This window comes from Hyaena hyaena, unplaced genomic scaffold (assembly GCF_003009895.1).
Source record: "Hyaena hyaena isolate Hyena2069 unplaced genomic scaffold, ASM300989v1 scaffold_56, whole genome shotgun sequence".
NCBI lineage: Eukaryota > Metazoa > Chordata > Mammalia > Carnivora > Hyaenidae > Hyaena > Hyaena hyaena.
In genome coordinates, this window is record NW_024080688.1 from 728,630 (window position 1) to 751,826 (window position 23,197).

Below are 23,197 nucleotides of genomic sequence, written 5' to 3' on the forward strand. Positions count from 1 at the left end.
AAGGCCACCTGTGTGGGCAGGGAGGGGGCACTGGCTCAGAGCTCTGTGCTGTGGTGACTCGGGATAAGGGCCTACAGAGACCTCCGAGGCCCCATCATTTGGGCCCCGCTGCTCTGGGAGATCCACAGGCAGGGCTCAGCAGCACATCTCTCCAGCAGGAACGATGTCACCACAGCCGCCATTCACCGGCCGCTTACCGTGCATCAGGGACTGTGCTAAGCACATCACCTGGGCGGGCTCATTTATCCTGTGGGAAAGCTTTTATATGTCCCCATTTGATAGAGGGGGAAACCAAGGCTCAGGGACATAGAGACATAGCTAGGAAACGGTGGAGTTGGGATCTGAACCGAGGTCTGTCTGGTGCCACGTCTCTGCTCTGAGCTTGAATGCGGGGACTGTGAAAGAGACAATAGGCTGTCAGGTTGGAAGAAAGAGGGCTGGGGCACAGCTGTGCTGCAGATACATGGAGAGGAAGGTGGACTAGGGCAGAGGATCCTAGGATGAGGTGAAGGCAGAGCCACTTGGGCACACAGGAGCAGAGGGGGGTTAAAGGCAGAGCAGTCTGGGCGGGGCTGCAGCGAACCCAGAGCCTCAGAGGAGAGCTGGGCAGCAGGGGAGGGCAGGGCTGTGGGGCCCGCACCAGGGGCTGTGGCTGGAGCACAGTAGGCTGAGTGGAGGACAGAGGCAGCAGAGAGGGAAAAGCAGAAGGAATGAGCAAACCAGGGCTTGGGAAGGGGAGGAGGTTCCCAGAGGCTTGAGGGCATGGTAGCCATCTTTCTAACAGAATGCAGGCCAGGAAGGACAGCAGCAGGAGACGTTCAAGAAGAGGAGGAGAAGCCTCCTGCTTGAGGAGCTGTGCCCTCACCTCACTGTCCTGGAAGGGCTTGGAGCGGATGGTCAGGCTGCCCAGCTCGATGGATTTCTGGAACCTGGCGGGAATGTGCAGGCCCTGCAGCTTGTCATAGGCGTGCCGGGCCAGCTTGTAGGCACCCAGTGCCTTACTTTGCTTGGCCAGAGTGAAGAGTGTTTTTCTGCCAACGACAGGGTTAAGGACACTGGGCCTGAGAGCTGGCACTGCCTACCCTCGGAGTGAGCCCCGGGCTGGAACACAGCGTGTGCTGGTGCCAGGAGGGCATGGGCAGGAGCCTGAAAAGTGCTTTTCTCATTTGTGGGATGTAAGTATACTTCTCGGATATCAAAGCACAGGGATTTTTCCAGAGATAAAGACAGTGCAGTTTCCATTAATATTTTAACCTTGCTTAGGTTCTCTGGGCCTGCTGATGGCTCATCTTGTACCCTGATGAGGCCAAAATGTCTCTCCCCACCTCGCCCAGCCTGCCAGCCAGGTCCTACAATGCCCAGCACCAAGTGTCATCCTGCTCCAGCCTCACCGGGAGGAGGCTGGTCCCAGACTGCCTGGGGAGCTCACTCAGATTCAGCTCCATGGAGGTGACTGGGTGCAGAGCACTTCTCTCTGCCTCACTTCCACTGGGAGCTGCAGCCATTTCTGAGGGGCAGCCTCCCGGCTCTGAGGCTCTCCTCCAAGCTCCTCAATCTGAGGCTGACAAGCCTGTACACCCGATCCCAGGTCACCTTAAATGCTAAATGTGCCCAGGCCAGGCCTGCCCTTCCTCCCTTGCCCCACTTGTGAGCCTCCTTCCCCGCCCCTCCCTGGCAAGCCTCAAGTACCATGCCTCCTCAGCACTCTTCTTCCCCGATGCTCCTGCCCCCTGCACCCCCAGCGTGGCACCGTCCACTCCAGGAGTTACATGGTGGTAAGTTTCCTTGTCTGTTTCTCTGCCATCACTCCTCCCAGTTAGGGACCGTGTCAGGAGCCATTTCCAGGTCCCCAGTGGACAGTATAGGGTGAAGCTTAGGGGAGAGGTTCAATCAAACTCTGCTGACTTGTACAGAACTTGTTGGAAAGGGTGGGTGCACGTGCTGAGGCCCTGGCAGGTGTGGCCTTGACCACTCCTCTGCAAAGGTCTCAGTCAATGAAGGCACAGCTCCATTTGGGGGGAGTTTCCCCTGAAATGTAAATGATGGGCATGGAACCCTTTAGAGAAGTCAGTTCTAACCAATTAATACCTCTGAGCCCTCTCCTGGGAAGGCCTTTTCCTCCCACAAAGAAGGTAAGGTTGGGGCTGGAAAGGGGCTGAGAGAATATAAGATTTAGAAGAGGACAAGGAGAATCATGACATTTTGACTATCGGGACTTTAAAGATTTTGGTTGTATCCTGGTCGTTTCTGGCCGTATGGGTCCTCAGTCCCCTTTTCTGCTTAGAGCCTCTCAATGGCCTCCACAGGTTTGGGGAAGGTGAGGAAGGTGAGGCCAACTCAAAGGGAGGCTCTAAGACCATTGCATCTCCAGCTTGGCTCCCACACCCCTCTCTCTCATATACCATGCTCACTCCACCTCTATGCCTTTCCATGTGCTGGGTACTCTCTTGAACATCTACTCTACCATCTTCCCTGGTGGCTTATGGGATAGATGTCAGCAACTCCAGACAGGCTTCCCTGACCATGACCCCAGCCTTAGCTGCATTCCACCCTTGGACACAGCACACATCCCACTGAACTAAGCCCAAACACTTGTCACCTTGTCTACTAGATGGCAGCTTTGTCACCTATTGACTGGCCCAGTGTGTGGGGCACAGCAGGTACTCCATCCACCGGGCTGAACAAACACCCACCACCCTTCTACCCAGAGACATGCCAAGTGTTTCCTGTATTTCAGTTAGGCTCTCATTTATGGGTTCCGAGAGGGCTCGGGTAGTGTACTGGTTAGAGACCCACTGCTGGGGCAGCCCAGAGAGCCCTGAAAACAAATCTTCCCTTGGCACTGGCCCCTTGGTCTCCCTGGCTGAGCTGCTTCTACAGCAAAACAGCAGCAGCAGGACAAACTCTCTCTCTTCCCTGAGGGCTATGGGAGATAGGGAAGCTGCTGCCAGGAAAGTGCTCTGGGAAGAACTTCGCAGGGTCCACTAGACAAGAGAGGTGGGACAGAGGGTGGGGGTGAGAGAAAGGATACACTTTAGAGATGCCCAAGGGGGGGTCTTTGGTCAGACTGTGCAGCAGGAATCTGGAGATGTTGAAGAGGGTTTCAGGAAGATGGGAACTGAAGGGCTCCTCCTGCAGCAAGAAAAGAAAATAGGGATTGAATTCCTCAGCACCAGACTGAGCGGCAGACACCAGGAACTCTGCGCTCCTTCAGGAGAGCAGCAGTCTCCCTTCATGAGCACCTACTGTGTGCTGGGTGCCTTCCAGCCACTGTCTCATGCAGTCTTTAACATAATCCTGTGAGGACGTGGTGTCATTGCCACTGTACTGATGAAAAAACTGAGGCCAAGAGAGATGACTTGCCCAAGTTACCCAGCCAGAAAAGAGCAGAGCTGGGATTCAAACCCAGGGCTGCTTCCAAAGCCCAAGAATGCCTCTCTCCCAAGCTGCACTGCCCCTGGGGTTGATAATAATTCCATCTCCTCAAGCTCAAGTTGTCTCCAATTAGCTCGAGAGAGAAGATCTTTCTTTTATGCAACTTAGGACATGACCAGACATAAGCACGTCTTTAAATGGACACAGTTAACTCTCTGGAGCATGGAATCACATGCCTCTCCTCGGCCCTCCAGCAGCAGCCTCGCTGGATGACACCCACCAAACAGGCGCCACAGCACCTGCACGGGCCTACGGGACCAGGCCCGAACACATACGAACAGGTCTTCTGTACCTGGAGGCTGCCGGGAGCTCAGCGCAGTAGAGCACATGGAACTTTCTATCAGGACAGGGTCCATAAAAGGTTAAGAATATAATTGTGAAGGAATCCGGCACATTGTGTGTAAACTGAGACTACTTTAGATGGCAAGGTGAGAGCAGGCCAGCTCCCGCTCAAGCACTTACATGCTAATAAACTGACATTTCCTGAAGGGTCTTGCTAGGCTGTACTGTCAGGGAGCCAGCAGGACTTAGACCCTAATTGGTCTAAATTTGTGATGACTTACTTTATACTACTTCTTGGGTTTGGAGCCCAACATTCTCTCTTTAGCTCTCATTTAAATTTCTACAGCCTCTGTTAGTTCCAAGAACCCAAGAAAACCTGAGACAGCATCCTTTTCTGGGTAAGAGCCAGGGAGAAGCCTGCCTCTGGTTATATCGCACTAGGTGTTAAAGCTAAGAAATGTCCCAGAAAGAATAGAATGGGGGGAGGGTCCTCAAGATTAGCACCTCTCCTCTGGGAAAGAAGCCACTATAATCAGGAAAGGTCTGCTGCTTCCCTTTCCAGTCTACTCTGCTGGGCTTTGATGCCAAACCCTAAAACCACCGACCTGGAGGCCCTTGCACATGCTGTGACCTCTGCCAGGAATGCCATTCCTTCTCCTCCTCTTCCCTTGCCCCATTCTTACTAATCTCTCTCCTCTTTGCTTAGGGTCACTTCCTCCAGGAAGTCCTCCTGGTCTTCCAAGCTTTTCCCTTGAAGGAACTGGACTACAACTGCTTGTTCATAGACTGAGTTCCATAGGGGCAGGGATGTCTTGTTCACTATGGTGTCCCAAGGCCTCAGCACAGGGCCTGTCACACAGGAGGGATTTACTGAATGAAGAAATGGCCCAATGAAGAAGCCTCAGCTAGGATGAACAGCCAATACCCCAGCTGATACGAAGGTGCCACAAGCTCACAGCTGCATGTAGGTCCGGAGAAGAGCTCAGTTGTTACAGAAAGGAGACAAAGAGCTGGGCTCCGAAGTAGCTCAGGCAAAGCAACACTGAGCTGGGCCCTGACTTTCAAGCTGACGTTGAGGTTAAGATCTTTTTTAGGGTGGCTTCTTTCCATATGAACACCTAACAGAAATGAGGGGCCTTGAAAAGACCGTAAGGGAAAATGAAGTTCCTTGAAACCACTGAGCCTAGTGTGGGGAAGAGATGAGATGAAGGACTGAGAGCCAGCTCTGCCTAGTAGAGGAGTCCTTCCTGCCAGACTTTCCTCAGAGACAAAGAATGTGCCGAGTGCTCAGCACAAATGTGGGGAAAAGACCCGGGGTAAAAGTCAGGGCCTTTAAAGATTGGCAAAGAACTGTGAAATGCTCAGCCTGTGGGAGAAGGCCCATGGAAAACTGGTTGGAAGCCTCTGCACAGGGCAGGAGGAAGAGCTGACACTCTCTGGGGCCACTCTGTGCCAGGCTCTCTTCCAAGTGCTTTTCCAATACTAACTCATTTAATCCTCACAAGCGCATCAAGTAGGTACTGTTATCATCCCCATTTTATAGAGAAGGAAGCTGAAGCACAGAGGAAAGTAAACTTGCCCAAGGTCACACAGCAGAGCTGGGGTGTGAAGCCAGTGGCTGGCCTTCTCCAAGTTAGATGGGGTGGAGGAGCAGAAGTTAAGAGTACAGGCTCCAGGGCCAGCCTGTCTGGGCTCCCATCGTGGCTTCTGCTTACTGTGGGATCTCTGTGTTCAGCATCTCAGTCCCCTTATCTGTAAAATGGGGATGACAGTACTTACTTATGTCACAGTACGACTGAAAGGATACACATGATACAATAAAGCCTTTAGCACATTGCTTGCTAAGTAGCAAGTGCTCAATAAAGGTGGGTTATTGGAATTATCCTCTTAGTTTATGCACAGGATTAAGCTCACATTGAAGGAGGTTAGTGACATTTGCTGAGGGATTGAGGATACACGAAATGAGGAGGCAGGTAACAACCCATCACCTGTTCCCCACTGTAAGGAGACAGATTTAAAGTGCTTAAGCAAAAGAATCAGGGAGTGGCTAAAAAGAACCATTGGGGCCTCTAGAGATCAAGCCAGCCCTTGCTTTCTAGAGAAGGAAACTGAGAGCCAGAGAGAGAAAATAATTGCTCAAGGTCAGCTTGTTCAAGGTCACACAGCAATTCAGTGGCAGGGCCTAGAGACCTCAGGGCCTCTGGTTAGCACTGGGGCTTCACCTGACTAGAGTGGAACGCCCACCCTCATCACTTTAGAGACAGTCTCTGTCTGTCTAACCCGGAGTCGGCCTGAGTTTTACAAACCTAAAGCTGGCAACCAGCAAGGCCCAAGCTAGCCCTGGCTCGCTAATTCAGAGGCAAACAGTTCGCTACAGGTCAAAAAAAGGGGGCTCACTGAGGAAAATCAAACTCCCACACTGTCTCCCAGGAGCAGATCCAAATTTCTCAGGAGCCATCCTGCCCGGTGGGCTTACTTCCCATCCAGGGGCCTGCTGCCCTGCAAGCCATGCCTGGGCCCCTGGCTCAGCAGGCAGCACCCCTACCGGGCTCCCGTCTCCTGGCCTCCTTACCGTGTACTGATGAATGGCATGGTAGCCATGGTACAGCTCGGCCAAATGCTGGAAGTGGCGGAACTTGTCGAGCATCGCATCCTTCTGGGCAGGGTCTGAGGTGTGGAGCGGGAGGGGGTAGGGCAGGAGGGGAAGGTGCGTCAAGCCGTGTCTACAAATGCGAGGCAATGGCAGCATTGCCAGTGTCAGCTCTCCCCCGACATCAGGCCTGTGCCGGGGAGAGTGACAAAGAGGTGCAGTGATGGGAAAGGTGCTGCTTCGGACCTGGAACCATCCCAAGACAGGAAACTTCTCGGCTGGGCAGAGTATGTGGCCAGGAGAAGTCTGAGGACAGTTCTTGAAAGTTCCCCCAGATCTCACACTGCAGACCCACCAGGTCATTCCACTGGGGAAGCGCCAGCTGCAGCAAGAAGGTGATCACGGGCACCTGGACATATCAGGCAGCCTGGAGTGGAGGGTGGGCACGCGTCGGCGTTACTCATCCCACCTGTGCCATGCCTCATCCAAGGCATAGGCCACTGGCCACACAGAAACATGCCACCTCACACCTGGGCCTGAGCTTCCAAACAACAGCTTCGGTGAGGCTCACAGCAGCCTTGCAAAGGCAGCAGGATAGGATTACCTCCACACCACAGATGGGGATATAGAGCTTAGGAAGAAATTGTGCTTGTTACAAGTCACCTAGCTGCCTCAACTCCAGTGTTCTTCACTCTAGCATGCTGGCCTTAGTCCAGTGAAGAACATCTCCCAGTCCCCTCTGCTTTCAGAACTCCCTCAGTGCATCATGGGAAGTCTCAAGAAAGCAACATTGAAACTATTTTCCTGACTGGGATGAGTGAGAATCTGGAGTGTGTTATTGTAAAGTGATCTCTTTTTCATCTTTCTATTTAATTAAATTATCTTTTAAACCAGCGCTCACCTGGGTCCAGTTATAGGCTCCCAGGTAGCAGGGGAGAGATATGTTCTGAATTAGCAACACAGGGCAGGACCTCCCAACCATAACCCCAGGATGGCCCTCATACCATCATTAAATTTATGGGCAAAGTGGAAAGAGATGACACACCAGATTATGCTGCTGCAAGACAGGGTTACGGACAATACACCCAATAAACAAGCCCAGGGCTTTAATTAAAACGTCCCAGCTCTTTCGATGTTTATCTTGGTGCCAGAGCAGGGCTGGGGAAAACAAGCAGCCTGGCCGATGTTTGCTTACCTTGAGCTATATCAAGGCACTGCATGGACAGCATCCAGTAGTAATAGGCGGCGTCATTAAATCTGCTCTCCACCACGGCATTGTGTGTGAGCTGCTCCAGCACCTGGACTGCCTCCTGCTGCCGCCCGGCCTTGTGGAACGCTAGAGGGGCACAAACACACACACGGCTTGGGGAGCGGGACGGGGTGTGCGGGGCTCGCGAGGGGCTGCTCTAGAAGTAGGACACTCATTGGGAGCATCTGCAGCACTTCGTTTCTGGGATGCGCCTCTCAGGCCGAAGGCTATAAATAGCCAAAGCTACATCCTGAAAAAAAGTACAGTGAGATATATTCCTTTTTGGCAGGGAAAAGGCAGCTGACTTCGGAAAGGCACGGCAGAAAAGGAAAACCCAGGGGGCAAACTGCAGGGCAAAGTCTGAGGACGCCACTGTTGCCCATCATCAGTGAGGTCTTATCCTCACCCCGTTCCAGGACAAAGCTTTGTGACATCTGGGGTGACCCTAATAGCACCTGACACTTTGACAGGTTTGGCAGTTTACAGAGTGCTTCTGTTGCTGGTTCCTCGCTGGATGGTGACAACAGACTTACTAAGGGGGAGGTAAAGTGGCATACCCAAGGTCACAGAACCCAGTTCAGCTCAAGTCCTCAGTCTTCAACTGTGTGCTTTTTAATGACAGCCTTGAAAAATAGGGCTCAGTTCTAGCAATCAAACATTTGAGAAAACATGCAAAAAAATCTCTCAATAGTTCCTATATCCTTTTAACAGAAATTTCCTGAATCTTGACTATGTGGACAGACCCTCAGGATACTGGGGGCTGCCAGGGAAGCACTTGTAGCTGCGATACTTGCCCACATATGGGCACTCAGATGATCCAAATCCTCTGCTTTAGAGAAGGAAAAGGTCTGGCCTTTGTTCCAGTCTCATCTACAATCTCTTGTCTGAGTACCAAGTTACTATGGCGATGGATTCTTGGAAGGGCAGACACAGACAGATGGATAGGTTGATGTGTTTTGCCCAAACATGCACATACTTCAGCAACTGGGTGCTCTGGAAATGCTAAAGCAGAAGAGAACATGCTGTCTTTCAATGGGGGCTTTCAGCTGAGGAGCTCCAACAGGGAGACATTTGTTCCGCAATGTGTCCGGAGGTGGCAACTGTTACCATATAGAAGTGTAAATGAGATGCTATGGAAGATGACACACCCAGCTTCAATTAGAAGACTTCCTAAGTAGGCAGCAAGACCCAGTCACAGGAATCAGGTTCCCAGGCAGACAGATCCTGGTCCAACCCCAGCTTTCTGACTTTGCAGGGCACAGTTACCTTGGCATCTCTGCGGGGCTGCCAGCAAGGTGCAGGGTTATGTAGTTAAGTGCCCAGCCAGTGCCTGACACAGAGAAGGCAATCACGTTTTAAAATTATTATCACCAATTAAAGCTCCGTGCTTCCTTTCACTCCGGTCTCAGATGCTGCCACACCTGGAGTACAGTCCACTTTACCAATGGAAATCCCAAAGAGCAGAGGATACTCCATTTATCTGAGCCAGAAACAGAACCCAAGTTCCCATTTGCAGCAGAGGAAGGTGGCAGGTGAGACCATGCCAGACACTCTGTGGGAGTCCTCACATTTTGTCCCCACCCCAGCCTGGCTCAAATTCCCTCTCTGGCACTTCCTTGCTGTGAGACTTCAGGCAAATCCCTTTACCTCTTCCAACCTGTTTTCTCATCTAGAAAACAGTACCTACATCACAGGGCTGTTGTGAGGACTGAGTGGGAAGCTATATTTGAATGCGCAGTGCTTTTGTTCAGAGAAGAGACAAGAGAAGAGACAGAGAAGAGTCTGACGTCCGCAAGCGAGTGAGTGATGGACCCAGGTGTGTCCAGCTCCAAAGCCCATGTTCTTTCCACTACTCCCCAATCTTTCACCATGAAACATGTCATATCCCCAGGATGAAGTCATCCATCTTCAAGCCTATGATGGGAGGGCCTGGGTAGCCTTCCTGAAGTGTACGTCTCAGCAGTGCCGTCTCCTGCCCCTTCTGCAAGGTGTCAGTCTGTGTGGCCTACCTTTCTGGGCTTCCTCAAAACGATCGTTCTCTGCTAGCCACTGAGCGTAGGGCACATAGATGTCATCCTTAAACTCAGGATGCTTCTCGCCCAAAGCAAAGGCCTGGAGGAAGGAGCAAATGCATTCTTAATAAAGCAGCCCCGACAGCCCCCGTGAAAACATGGCACTTGGCTGAATCCATTAGAGATGTGTCATATTTTGCCAGCCTGACAACTCAGGGGGGAGAGTGCCTCCCCCTACCACCACCCCCAGAAACGCAAAAACAAATCAGCTCTTTGAAAACAAAAGGCAATTAACAGCAATATGCAAGCGACTGGATTCAATAACAACACAGTCTGTTTCTGGACCACAGAAGCGGCACAGAATCGGAAACATTTTATTTTGAGGGTTTGCGTGGGCTCCTGTAGGGCTGCAAACAGATTTCTTTTAATTGCAGGCGACACCTAAGGAAACAAAATTGACATTATCATCATCACTGCTTATTAGCTGTCAAAGATGACTGTGGACTTGGTGCTGTATAGGACCCAGTGACTGCTTTATCTAAGCCCCAGAACCACCTGTCAGGCCAGGAGAACTGGAAATGAGTCACAGGGGACAGTATGTGGCATCAGGGAGGAAGTTTGCCTGATGCACAGTTAGGACTAAGTGGTTCTCCTTTCTTTCTTTTCTCTTTCTTTCTTTTTTTTTTTTTTTTAAGATTTTATCTATATGTATGTATGTATGTGTGTGTGTATGTGTATCTATGTATGTATGTATATCTATCTATCTATCTATCTATCTATCTATCTATCTATCTATCTATCTATCTATCTATGTAGGCTTCACATCCAGCACAGAGCCCAACACAGGGCTTGCACCCATGACCCTAAGCTGAGATCTTAAGACCTAAGCTGAGGTCAAGAGTTGGACCCTTAACCAACTGGTGCCCCTATTAATTTTTTTTCTAAGTAATCCCTACACCCTATGTGGGACTCAAACTCACAACCCCAAGATCAAAAGTCACACACTCCATGGACCAAACCAGCCAGGTGCCCCAGGACTTAATGGTTCTAAGATGCTGTAATGTACGCTGCTCAAGAAATCTCCTAATAAATTTATCTTATGAGGCCATTATTGCCTGTCCTTGGTCCCACCTCTTCTCATCAGTAACCTTGTCACCTCAACAAATGGAGGCACTCAGAAGGCAGACAAGAGTCAGACAGCTTTCCTCAGAAAAGGTCTTGCTATGACTCTGTACACTAGACCTCAGTAGGTGGGTGAGTGGGTGGGCAGGGTAGAGCGGGGACCATAGGTGCAGCCTCTGATCCTCTTGGGAATGAATTTTGATCTAGGGCACTGGCAGCCAGTGAGCTAGAGGGTGGGAGTAAAGCCACAGAGTGGGCAACACATAGGCTGCATCTGCCAGCCTGGCCCTCGCCATCTTTCCTGTGGGCCTGGCTAATTCTTCCCACCCACTCCTCATGCCAGAGATGTCCAGGTCAGGGAAGAGAGGAGAAGGAGCTACCCACGAAAAGGCTCTGGCAGCTTGAACATGAAGAGTATGGGTGGCATTTTCTGTCAAAAGGCACCCAGCAGGTTTTGAAGGTTACACATGTGTCAGAGACCCATCAGCCTGCGGTGTGGGTCAAAAGCAGCTCAGACCAACAGCAGACATTGAGGCCTGTTAACTCTCATATCCACGTTGTGTTCTACAGGGCTGGCACAAAGCCAGCAGTGCATGAAGATTTTCTGTATGGGGTGCCTAGGTGGCTCAGTCAGTTAACCCTCTGACTTTGGCTCAGGTCATGATCTCAGGGTTCATGGGTTTGAGCCCCATGTCAGGCTCTGTGCTGACAGCTCAGAGCCTGGAGCCTGCTCTGGATTCTGTGCCTCCCTTTCTCTCTTCCCCTCCTCTGCTCGAGCTCTGCCTCTCTCTGTCTCTGTCTCTCTGAAAAATACATAAACATTTAAAAAAATTTTTAAAGACTTTCTGAATGAACAATTGAATGAGCAACTAAATGGAAAGTTCACACTGAAAAGGCCTCTAAGACATTCTGGCTCAGAGAACTTGAGGCTTAGTCTCCTGGTTGCCAGTCCATGCTCATTACCATGATGAGGACAGCTGTTCTCCATCCAAACCCCAAAAAGCTGCCTATGGCCCAGGACTCAGGTGGGGCCCCCCTGACCCACTAGGCAGGCTCAACCCTCACCTCATCCCAGCGCTGGGTCTCCACGTGCAGCTGAACCAAGGACTTCAGGTCACCAATCTTCAGATAGGTCTCAGCAGCATAGCCAGGGTTATCCAGCTTCTTGAAGTAATAAGCACACATCAGCAGGGGCTCCCGCTCAGCCTTGTCCAGTTTACGGGCAATGTCGATTAACCTGGAGAGATGAGAGCACAAGGAGGAGACAGACTCCTGTAAAAGGAACCTGATCAAAGGAAGCAGCAGCATGGGCTTTTGGGTCTCCTTGAGGGTGAGCTCCATGTTGATTCATGTTGATGTCCCCAGTGCTCAATATGGTTCCATGGCCCCCGGTGCCTGATGGGTAGTTATTAAATGAGTGAATACATAATCCAGAAACACTGCCCAGTGACTGGGAGAAGTCACCTGCTAAAGGACACCGTTCTCCCCAACCTCGTGTGCCTTTCACACAGTCACTATCTATATAGCAGGATCTAGGGACAGAAACAAACATCTACCAATCACCTACTGGTACCAAGTATAGCGCCATGAGCTTTCCCATGCATGATCTCACTGAATCTTCACTACCCTAAGAAGTAGTACTATAATTCTCATTTTACAGACGAGAAGATTAAAAGCTACGTGGAAGATGAAGCAGGCTGCTCAAGGCTCTGAAGCCAGGAAGTGGCAGAATGCTCTTTCCACCACTGTTTCAGGAATTCTCATAGGCAAGTAGAGGCAGAAGCAGGAAAATTCTTCAGCTGATAGGATCTCAGAGGAAGAGGTATGTGTGGGGCCTGCTCTGAGCTCTGGAAGAAAGGCCCCCAGGAAATCTTGGCTGTGCTTCTCTTGCTGGCCAAGGTGCTGAACATGGGTGAGGGGACACAGGGATCGCTGGCCACCACTTCTTCCCAGTGATAACTGAGTAGTGGGGGGGGGGGGGGGAATGGATGGAATGTATTTGTTTCCTCTGGCCAGGCGGGGTTTGGAGTAAAACCAGCTCTCTCAGAGGAAAGGGTAGCTGGGTAGCTGGGTAGCCAGCTTACTCTTTGTGAGAAAAGAAGGGGAAGCAGCTGTAACAGATCCCTGTCTCAGAGACAGGCAAGCTCAGGGAGGCCTGTCAATCTGTACTTAGAATAATAATGGCATCTAAAAATAACACTTCTCAGTGGAGAAAGGACACATTTTTAGGGAAAGGTGGCACAGCCAACCCCTTAGAGGCCCCCCAGCCCCACCCCATCAAACCAAATGTCCCTGGAGAAGAGGCACCTTTTACAGCCAGACCTGGAAAAAGAGGGAACATGCTTAAATATCTCCTTCCTGAACTAGTTAGGTATCTCCAGGGTAACCTGAGACATGTCAGTTGCAAATGAAAGTGACATGAAAAACCAGAGGGGAGGGCAGGGCCACAAATCTGCCTGGCTCTCTCCTGTCACATTCCTTTTGTGAAAAGAATAACTTTGGGGGCAAGATCTGTTGCCTCTGTCTTCAAGAAACTTTATTCTTGCACAAGAGAAAGATGGGATGATTGGTTACCTACCAAAGTCCCTTTGTGAGGGGCATTCATGGTGAGGTTCAGGGAGATGACATAGTCATTAACCAGCCCTCTCCTTCCCCAGGTCTTGCCTAGGCCACCACTGCCTGGGAACCACAGTGTGGCTTGCAGAATAACCAAAAGGCTTAAGGGCTCAGAATGAGCACCCTCAGGAGCCACTCCCTCACCTGTTCTTTGCCAGATATGGCAATGTGCACCTGTATGTACACACACACACACACACACACACACACACACACACACACACACACCAGTGTGAAGCCTACTTTCCCTGAGGGAAGAGAAAGTCCTCCCTCTGGAGGTCTGATGCTCTAAGAGTCTCAAGACTGAATCCATCCTCTCTCTGGGCAGCCCCATTCCACTCCCACCCCTCTTCTGTTTTCTACCTTGGAAAATAGCACCACTGACCAGCAGGCCCAGTCCCGCTGGGTCCTGTGGGCTGTGGCTCCTCCACGTCTCTCTCAGTTCTTCAGCAACCAGGCTTCCCCCTGTGCGCTGCACTGGCCATCTGTCTGGCCTGCTTCCCTCTCGCTTTCCCTCCATTCTACACCCACTGCCTGCGTGAGCTTCCAGCAGCACAGCCCTGACCAGGGTCCTTACTCCTACTGGCAAATCTCAATGCCTCACTTAGCGCCCGAGGCCCTCCCGGGGTGGCCAGCCCAGACCCCCCTGCCTGTAGCCAGCCGTCCATCAGCCTCTTGCCCCCACCTGTGTATTCTAACCTCAGCCGACTCCTGGTTTGTGCTGTTCTTTTGGCCTCATGCCCTTCCCGTTCCTACCACCTCTACCTCTTAAAATTTGTCAAGGCCCGTCATGCAAAGATCACCTCCTAAGAGAAGACGTCCACAGTCCTTCCTGTGAGAATTCATGTCTCCTTCCCAGATGTGCTTAGATCTGTTCTTGCTCTTTTTTAGTTCCTACCATCACACATGCTAGGGGCACTGGAGTCAGCCCGGTCAGTTTGAAACCCAGCTCCACGGTTTCCCAGCTGTTTTGTCTCATGTGATCACTTGGTCCTTGAGCCTTGGTTTCCTCATTTGGAAGCTGGGCATGGAAAGTCCACAGCTTTGGGTATGAGGGAGAATCAAAGGCCTGCAAGATATTGCAATGCCTGACCCCTCAGGAGCCTCAGCCAATGGCAGCTCTAAAGCCTGGGTATCTCCCCTACTCCTCCCCTACACCGAACCTCTCCCCAGGGACTCACTAAGCTCCTCAAAGCCCACTTTGTTCAATCTCTGTGTCTCCCAAAAACCCAGTCACTATAACATTTGGATTATATATTTAGAGAAACATTATTTTTTCCCTTGTTAGTCAAAACCAAGAGCTGACATGACATGACATGCTGCCAAATGCCTCTTGGGGCAGGGACTGAAAACCCACGTGTCGACCCAGCCACGGTCGCCGCTGATCTCTATGGCCTTGATATGTTCTCCTGCTGAGATGTACATCTCCACTGCAGCTTTAGGCTCGTTGATATTTCTAGCCCAGTCAGCCTGTTTGGTGATTAGCATCTTTGTTTCTTTGGGGTCTCCAGATTCAAGGAAATCCTGAGGAAGCACAACAAACAAAAACACTCCGGATTAGAACTTCCTGCTGCCAGCATTACGTCAGGCTGCCGAAAGCTGGAGCAAGAAAGGGCTCTGTTTAGCTGCAGTAGGCAACCAGGATGCAGGCGTGAGCCCACCCCTGCGTGGCAGGCTGCTCCACAGGTGCTCCTCAGGGGCACCGGGACGGTGTCAAGGACTGTGGCCATCGGTGTTTCCTGCCCCTCTCGCTAACAGACATTTGACTTTCAGCTAAATACTACTTTCCAGACTCTCTCGAGTACTGTACACAAACTCTGCAGGGCGGGGGTTTTATGATCAGGTAGCTTTGTCTCTCTCGCATATAGAGTTGGCTACACATGCGACTGACTATTCCTATATGTGACTCTACAACCTGGTTGCCTAATTTCAAATATTCAGATCTAGGATCTTTATTCAGAGAATAGGGGTGATACCATGTGCCTCAGAGGGAGGCTAAGCACCTAGTCCCATAAACTTAGACAAAATGACATACAGAGTTCTAGGGGAGCCCGTCTGCCCGCTCCTCAGCTCCCACACCACACTAGAAGTACTGTTTGCATCTGTTTTCTGATTCTGCTCACGCTCTGTTGCCTGAACTTAGGGTATCTAAGTTAGGTATTTTTCCTCAGTTATGTGCCATGGCAGATAAGGCTCTGTTCTGGATATCAGGTCTGTAGGGACAGGGACAGCAGGAGGCCTCGGCGGGGGTGGGGGGTGGGGAGGTGCAGACGGAGGGGTCAGGGTCGGGGAAGAGGTCTAGAGAGAACCCAGGAAGGAAGAGATGTCCTTCTACCACAACAGGAGGCTTCTGAAGCTCTATGCCCAGCTTCCCAGGGTTGGCCCTAGAATGCATGAGAAACAGCCTCAGAAAATCACCTCTTTTAAGGATATAGTTACCCCCAAATGCATGCGTGGGAGTTTGCCAGAGTTGAGGAGCTTTGGCGCTGACATTTTTAAAGGTGGGGCTTTTGAAAAAGGGAAATTAAAAGTGCTTAGAGCCTAGATCTGCATTACTAGTAAGAAGCGGTTTGTCTTCGGAATAATGTACCCTGCAGAGAGTGCGCTGTGTCAGCCTCATAAAGTATAAAAAAAGCACTCCTTTTCCCCATGATTAGCACTCATTTGTCAGGAAAGTACAGTCAATGTATGCTAAAAACCCACTTGAACAATTAGCTCTCTTTTTTTCCATTTGCTTTCAGGGTAATTGTGTAGCCCCTAAAATAATACATTAGATTGGCCTAAGACAACCAACTGTTGTAAGGCAGGAAAGGGCATCATTTACCCTGATGCTGGGGATCCAAGAAAAGACAAGCCCATCTTGCTGGCATCTGGTCTCTCTGGAGTTCACACAGGGAAAGGAGCTTGGAGAGCAGTCACTGACTGTCTGAAGATGCCTAGTTTGGGCCGTTACAGACACAGCCTTTACTCCTGGCAGCTACTACAATGCATATCCTTTGTGCCAGTGCAAAGTCAGAAACTTGCTAACCTGGTTGGTTAGATGAAGTTAGCAACTGGAGAAAATAGGCACCATAAGAGAACAGAAATATCCTTCAAAGTGAGTGCTCCGTGGACTCAGGTTGTCTACAGTGAGAAGGGTCAGAGGCCGTGAGCAAGCCATGAATCTGGATCTTCAACAAGGAGACCAGCCAGGCACATAGCTCACATGCTTGGGGGAGCCACCTCTAGCCCAACAGCCCAGCTCCAGGAGCTCTGACATAACTGAAGCTGAGTCTGAATGGTTCCTCCAAGGCTCAGCAAACTGGGTTTTCAAAGGCCCTTTGGTTCCATGTAGCTAATTTCCATGTTATCTGGGGCCACGGCAAAGACTGTGTCCTGGAGTGGACAGAAGGAGACTGTGCTGAGTGATGAATGAGACTAAACAGTGTTCTCATGCTTGGTGATTTTGATAACAAGAGTTAAGAGCATTATAATTCCCTTTATCACCATATAAACATGTCACTTACCCGGAAAGCATACAATTTATTTGTACGTGGGAATGTAATTTAAAAATTTTCCAAAAACCAGATTGAATCTTGGGAAGCAATTTTCAAGTAAACAAAAACATGCTATGTTAATAAGCACTGTATTTCCCCCACCCCACCCCCAACATAATGTGTACGTACACATTTCCTCAAAGTCAGACTATTGGCAGGGGGTGGGGGGTGGGGGGGATTGAAACAGAACCAACTTACTTGGAATTGCAATCAAAAACTAAAACCAAAACAACCCCCAGAATATTTACCTTCATAGAGAGCAGACCAGACGGCGTGTGTAAGTGGGCTGCACTTCTGGATGGAAGCCTGTGGTGTGCAAGGCCCACCCGAGGGGTGAGGAGGAGCCTCGGCGCAGGGAGAGGAGTGGGCAGCTGGGGAGAGGCCTAAAGAACAGCCACTCTGTGGTTATGCTTGGCTCCTCATATTTTCCCAGCCTCTCTATAGTTTGGCCTTTACAAAAGGCTTCCTCATACATTATTTTGTGCAATTCTCAGAACTGAGCTGGGAAGAAAATGGAGGCTCAACAAAGTGAAGAGGCTTTCCCCAGGTCACCCACAGGAAGAGCCAGAACTCTGGCCGGCTCTCTAGATGCCAAGGCGGGCACAGGGTTGCCTCCTGGGAGGCTCTAGAAGTTTCAGGAGAGGCTGCTGGCTGGTTCTGAAGAACAACCACACCACACTGTTCCTAAAGCCTAAATTCCACTCCTAGGGATTCAGTCCTTTAGTTAAGGTTTTGTCCTTGGGTTAAATGTTGTTATCCCCAGAACATGATGCACTGATTTAGTTCTTCTCAGTATGAATGCGGTGTTCAATCATATGTGTGTGGAGGCAGTATAAGGAGAGGGTAAAAAGAAGTAGAAGAGGGCAAAGTGAGGGAACCTCAAGCACGCGCTTCTGAGGGATGGAGTCAAGGAAGCAGCAAGGTGAGGAGATGGGCCGGGACCCAGGTGCTCATTCAGATATTGAAACCCCTGAGCCTCATCACAGTGACTGAGATGCAATCTTCAGCCCCGGGATCTCACAGGTGGAAGATAAAAGAGCATAGCCATCTTTGGGAACAGAAAAGGAGGAAAAAAATGGGGAGGATTTTCCATCTTGAACTTGTGAGCTAGATAATTACCATTAATAGCCACTAATTGGTTGTGGCTGATGACTCACTTAATAACATTCTGAAGCCTCTTCTGACAGTACCGGGAAAGGCAGGTTAACAAAAGCATCTCTGCGGAAGGAAGAACCTGGTTGCTCTACGCACCCAAGGCTCTTTTCACCTTGCATTAGGCTCAACTACAAATGTCTTGATGGCTGGGGCTCCCTCGGGGAATCGTTCTCACACAAGCCATCGGGAGCCTGCTCTGGGAAGACTCCTGTCATGTACCCAGACCAACTAGAGACTAAAACCAAAACGGAGGATCTACAAACGCAAGAGGAAATCTCTACCATCACCTATACAGATACATCCTTGGGGTAACAGGAGGCACTCTGTACTGGAGGGCAGGGACTCTGGTATCGTGTCTCCAAAGCCTAGTGGAAAGCCCAGTACCAATCAGAGGGCAGACACTTGGGAAACCTTGGCTGAAGTGAACCACATCGTCCTGTATGAAAATAGTAGACCAGCTCATGCCTGAGGACGTGGGTTTTTGGTGGCTTCTACAAAGGTTTAAGAGAATGTGTGGGAGAAAAACCTGAAACCCTGAACACTTAATGAAGGGACCGTGCTGGTTCAGACAGCTCTGGCACTGACAAAGGTTTGAACAGTCATACTCTTGTCCCTTTGATGTCAGCCTGAAAGGCCAGTTTTAGGTCAGCCTGAACCAGAGGCCGTTGATGGCTCCTTTGCCAATTTGCCCAAACCCTTTCTAATAAGGCGGTTCCTGTTTCCCATCTATAACATCTCTCAGGGTAAAGAGCTTGGGCACCCCAGCAGCAGAACACTGGTGCGGCCCATGCAGTAGCCTGGGCCTAGCACGCGGCTGGATTACCTTGGCATACTCAAACATGCGGAGGTCAGCATACATTTCGAGTGCGAGGTTCTCATGCCCACTCCTCTTGTACAGTTTGGCGGCTTCATGGAACTTCCCCTGGTAGGAAAACACATCTGCCAGAAACAGGTCATTGTTGGTCTCTCCCCGCTTCTTCCTCTCCTGGAAAAATTAGAAGCACAGGAAATAGCCTCTGCAGCCATGGCAGGAAGCAGCCTTTACAAAGGTTAGATGTTGCTATTTCAAGTTAAGCCCCTGGGCCTTTCTACTGGAACCTCCACTTGGCTCCTGGGCTGTTGTGTCTCTCCCCTAGGTTTCTGGTGGGAATGCTTGACAACAAAAGCAGAATTTTTTCCCCAGATGAGTGAAGATCAAAAGTAATGCAAATCTTTTGTTTGTTTAATGGAAATTCCTCAGGCTGCTTTCTTGTATAATTTTCCAAGGAAACAACTGGGTAGTTAAGATGGTGTGTATTACCTACTCTCTGGTGGCCCCCAAGCTCTCAGGATCTCCCAAGTCCCCAGGCCTGGTTTGGCTTGAGCTGTGACTCGGGATGATGCAGACAAGGGGAAAGCCCAGGGTCTCTTCTCAAGAAGCAGACGACAAAATGGGATAATGAGTCTTCATATGTCCCTGTCTCTAAAGAGAAGGTGAGCAGTGCCACAAGCTGAGCGTCCGCTAGGTACTGACGGGACCCACAGGTGAGTGGTACCACCCAAGGGTCACACGGATAAAAGCCGAGATTCAGAAGAGGGGCAGGTCAGGGTCATACCGAACTGGCATTCGGACTCAGTCTGTCTGACTCCAGATGCTCTCTGTACCACATAATAGCACTCTGGGAAACAAGTAACAGTCCCCAATAACAGACCTGCATGAGCAGACACACAGACAGCAGCACTGAGGATGAAAAGACTAACTGGCATATTCCTCTGGTGTTAGGGAACATTCATTAGTCTACAGCTCAAGTATTTGTAAACACTCAATAGCACCCAAGCTCTCATCCGCATCAGTTTCTTTTTGCTTGTTTTCTAGCAAGTGTATCACAGTGGAGGAAGATGAGACATTGAATTAAACTCCCAGACAAGCTGGTGAAACTTTTAACAGCTGGAGGCAACATGCATGCTTCCCCACTGACAGAAATAATTTTTAAAAACCAAAAAAAAAAAAAAAAAGCCAACCCCAACAAACACCCAAAAATGAAAAAAAAAATTAGCTAAACTATGTGTAGTTTAGGCTAATGAATCAAATAAACTAACTCCTAACTATATGGAGTGTATCAAAATCTTGCAGTGAGATTAAAATTATATATGTATTTCTTACCAAGGCATGGAATTTAGGAATTTTATTGATCACCATGATCAATAAAAAATGATTTCCATATACTCGGTATGTACATAGCCATACAGGCAGATTGTCTTCCTCCTGTTATCAGTACGGTTTCGTCTCCCCTATCCTAAAGGAGCCTAGCAAGGAACCTCAGTTCTCTGGAATAAAGCCGAATGCCCAGAAGCAGCTACTAAGGCCTCAGCGCAGCTAAAATGGATCATCGCTTGAAGGCAATTTACTCTTTTCTAAGAGGCATTTCTTACAAGTGTAACCACCTGGCCAGCTCACAGCACACCAGAAGAGGCAGTAAGACATGGTACATGGTGAGAAGTGGTCCTCATAGAGGTCAGCCACCTGTGCATGAAGAACATGTCCCATGGGCTTATGTCAAGTTGATGACCCCAGATGCCAGCCTCTGAGAGAAAGCAGCACTGGGCATTTCGAGTAGATGGCCCTGAGCGAACCCTTCACCACGTAGGTAAGCACGCTCCTTATGGCAGTGCTGGGGCAGCGGTGCTGGGGGCGGGGCTGCAGAGAGCAGACAGCAGAAGCAAGTAGATGGCAGCTGGGCTGCAAGTAAAGATAGCTTGAGCTTGGAGATTAGAACTGGCTTTGAACTCTAACCAAGCTTTTGCCTATGGACCCTTGGGGATGTGACACAGGCTTTCTGAGCCTTAGTTTCATTATTTACCAAACAGGGATAAGAACAATATCTGCTTCATCAAGTCATTGTGAGGGTTTAAAATGCAGTTGACCCTTGAGCAACATGGGTGTTAGGGGCACTGACTCCCTCGCAGTTGAAAACTGAGGTATAATTTTTGCCTCTCCAAATTTTAACTACTAATAGTAGTTAGTCTCCTGTTGACTGGATGCCTTATTCACAACATAAATAGTTGATTAACACATACTTTATAGGTTGCATGTATCATATACTGTCTTCTTACGGTAAAGTAAGCTGGAGAAAATGTCATTAAGAAAATCATAAGGAAAATACATTAACAGTTTCTGTACTGAAAAAAAAAAAAATCCACCTGTAAGTGAACCAATGCAGTTCAAACCCGTGTTGTTCAAGGCCCGGCTGTAATGTACCCACTGATGGTGCATGGGGCACAGAGCAGCCACTTCAACAAGTGGCAACTACCATTAGGCCTAGCAGTCTGTGAGCTCCTGCAGGCCTCTCTTCCACTCAGCTCTCTGCCCGTGGGGCTCGACACAAGGCTTGGCCCACAACAAGTGTTTATTATGCTGAGTTGAATCGCAGGGACAAGACATTTGCTGATTTCCTCACTGCTTCCATATGGGAATTCAAATGTATCTCACATTCCCCTAGCCTCACAATAAATCTGTTCAGGAGAAAAATATGTATGCCTTTTTACAGACAGTCACAGGAATTCAGAGTATTGTCTTACTGTTACCCAGCAAATGGTACCCATAGAACAAGCCTCTTTAGCCCACCCCAGTCCACATGGCTCCCTCCCCAGGTCCCATTGCTGCGGATGGGGTGTAGCTCATGTGCATTTGGGAAACGCCTCCTATACTGGCACATTTTTGAGCCCTACAGGATGGGAACCACCTAACAACCACTACAAGGATGAAAACCAGTTACTAAGAACCTATTTAATCCTCCTAGCAACCCGGGGAAATTAACCCATTTCACAGAAGACAAAGCTCAGAGAGATTAGGAACCACCTGCCTTAACCCACTACCAAGTGACAGATGGCATTCCTTGCTCCTATGTGCTGTCTCCCTGCCCCCATGGGATTCTGTCCCCCCAGACCAAGGCTGTGGTCCAAATGCCCAGACATCAGTAGGCTCTGTTTGTGTACCCTTAAGGCTCTCGCCTGCTAGAAGAGTTCCCTATAAGCCATTGACTGAGAGTCTGTGCTTCCCTGAGAAGGAAGAACATTTTGTCTTTTACCTCAATGCTGTTGATGAGCTCTAAATATCGGAGGTCTTGTACTCTGGTGAAGGCCTACAGGGGAAGAAATAAAAGAATGAAATCAGCTGCTTTCTGAGCTTCAAAAGTGGGTGATTGGCTGGGGGTGGGAAGTCAAGCTTTAGAAACTGAGCCAGTAAGGAGGGAAAAGAAGCAAGCATTGATTAATCGCCATGTGTTCAGGAGGGTTATACCACCCAGTGAGGCACAGCTTTATCCCTGGGATTAGTTCACACAAAGAACAGCAAAGAAGTCCCGGTTGCATCAATCACTTTGGGATTAGGTAAAACAAAACTATGATACTGCAGTCTGTGATGGTGCCCGCTTGGGGGAATCTCTATGCAAAAGGGAAGAACAGGGCGGTCTGATACTCTTGAGGCAGGGGCACTGGAGTGGGAGTGGGGAAGATGTACTGACTGAGGAGAGACTGCTATACGTCTTGGTGACTGGGACGGAAAGTGGGAGACAGCTAAGCTGACCAACAGTGCATAAACACAGGGCACCAAGAGCCCACAGTACTGGCATGGAGGAGGAGGTGGAGGAGGAGGAGGAGGAGGAGGAGGAGGAGGAGGAGGAGGAGAAAGTTAAGAAGGAATAAAGATGGTTTCTAGAAGGAAGGGGGAGGTTAGGGAATAAATCACTCCAAGTCCCTGGAAGGCAAACTCTTATGTAAATCCTAAAAGTGGAGCTCTTGCCTTAGATTCACAGTAAACCCAGAGACTTTAACCCATAGGCTGCTAGATGTTTCTAGGCAGCCTTCCTCAGGAAGATTAGTGTTAGGTAAGTTTCTTTTGCTGTCTTCTGATTCTGCAAGGGGTTTAGAGAGGAACCTAACCCACCATGTCAGGTTGATCTTCAGCTGGCTTTGCTGTCAACATTTCTACCCAGGTGTGCTGCTTTACACTGTCCCATGTGAAATGGGCTGAGACAGCCCTAGACAGGACAGCAGGCCCAGGAGTCCTTTGAATATGAAAATGCAGAAGAACCGCCCTGACCACTTGCAACCTCTATTTCGCTGCATGACATCCTCTGTCCTAAAAAGACTTGGGGAAATGAGCAAGTCATCCGGCCTTTGGCTGCCTCGCGGATGACCACAATGTGACTTCATCTTTTCA

The 23,197-nt window shown here is 49.8% G+C and overlaps 1 protein-coding gene across 6 annotated transcripts in view; it reads right to left on the reverse strand.

Moving 5' to 3' along the window:
* IFT122 (intraflagellar transport 122) overlaps window positions 1–23,197 on the reverse strand; it is a 73,404-nt gene that overhangs the window by 3,869 nt on the left and 46,338 nt on the right. For all 6 annotated transcript variants that reach the window (XM_039231428.1, XM_039231426.1, XM_039231425.1 and 3 more), the window contains 9 exons: window positions 22,065–22,118; window positions 18,821–18,982; window positions 14,664–14,830; window positions 11,756–11,927; window positions 9,566–9,668; window positions 7,503–7,643; window positions 6,290–6,384; window positions 3,032–3,132; window positions 866–1,031 (listed from right to left, as the gene is read on the reverse strand). In XM_039231428.1, the coding sequence (XP_039087359.1) occupies window positions 866–1,031; window positions 3,032–3,132; window positions 6,290–6,384; window positions 7,503–7,643; window positions 9,566–9,668; window positions 11,756–11,927; window positions 14,664–14,830; window positions 18,821–18,982; window positions 22,065–22,118 (1,161 nt within the window). The remainder of the gene's footprint in view (window positions 1–865; window positions 1,032–3,031; window positions 3,133–6,289; window positions 6,385–7,502; window positions 7,644–9,565; window positions 9,669–11,755; window positions 11,928–14,663; window positions 14,831–18,820; window positions 18,983–22,064; window positions 22,119–23,197) is intronic.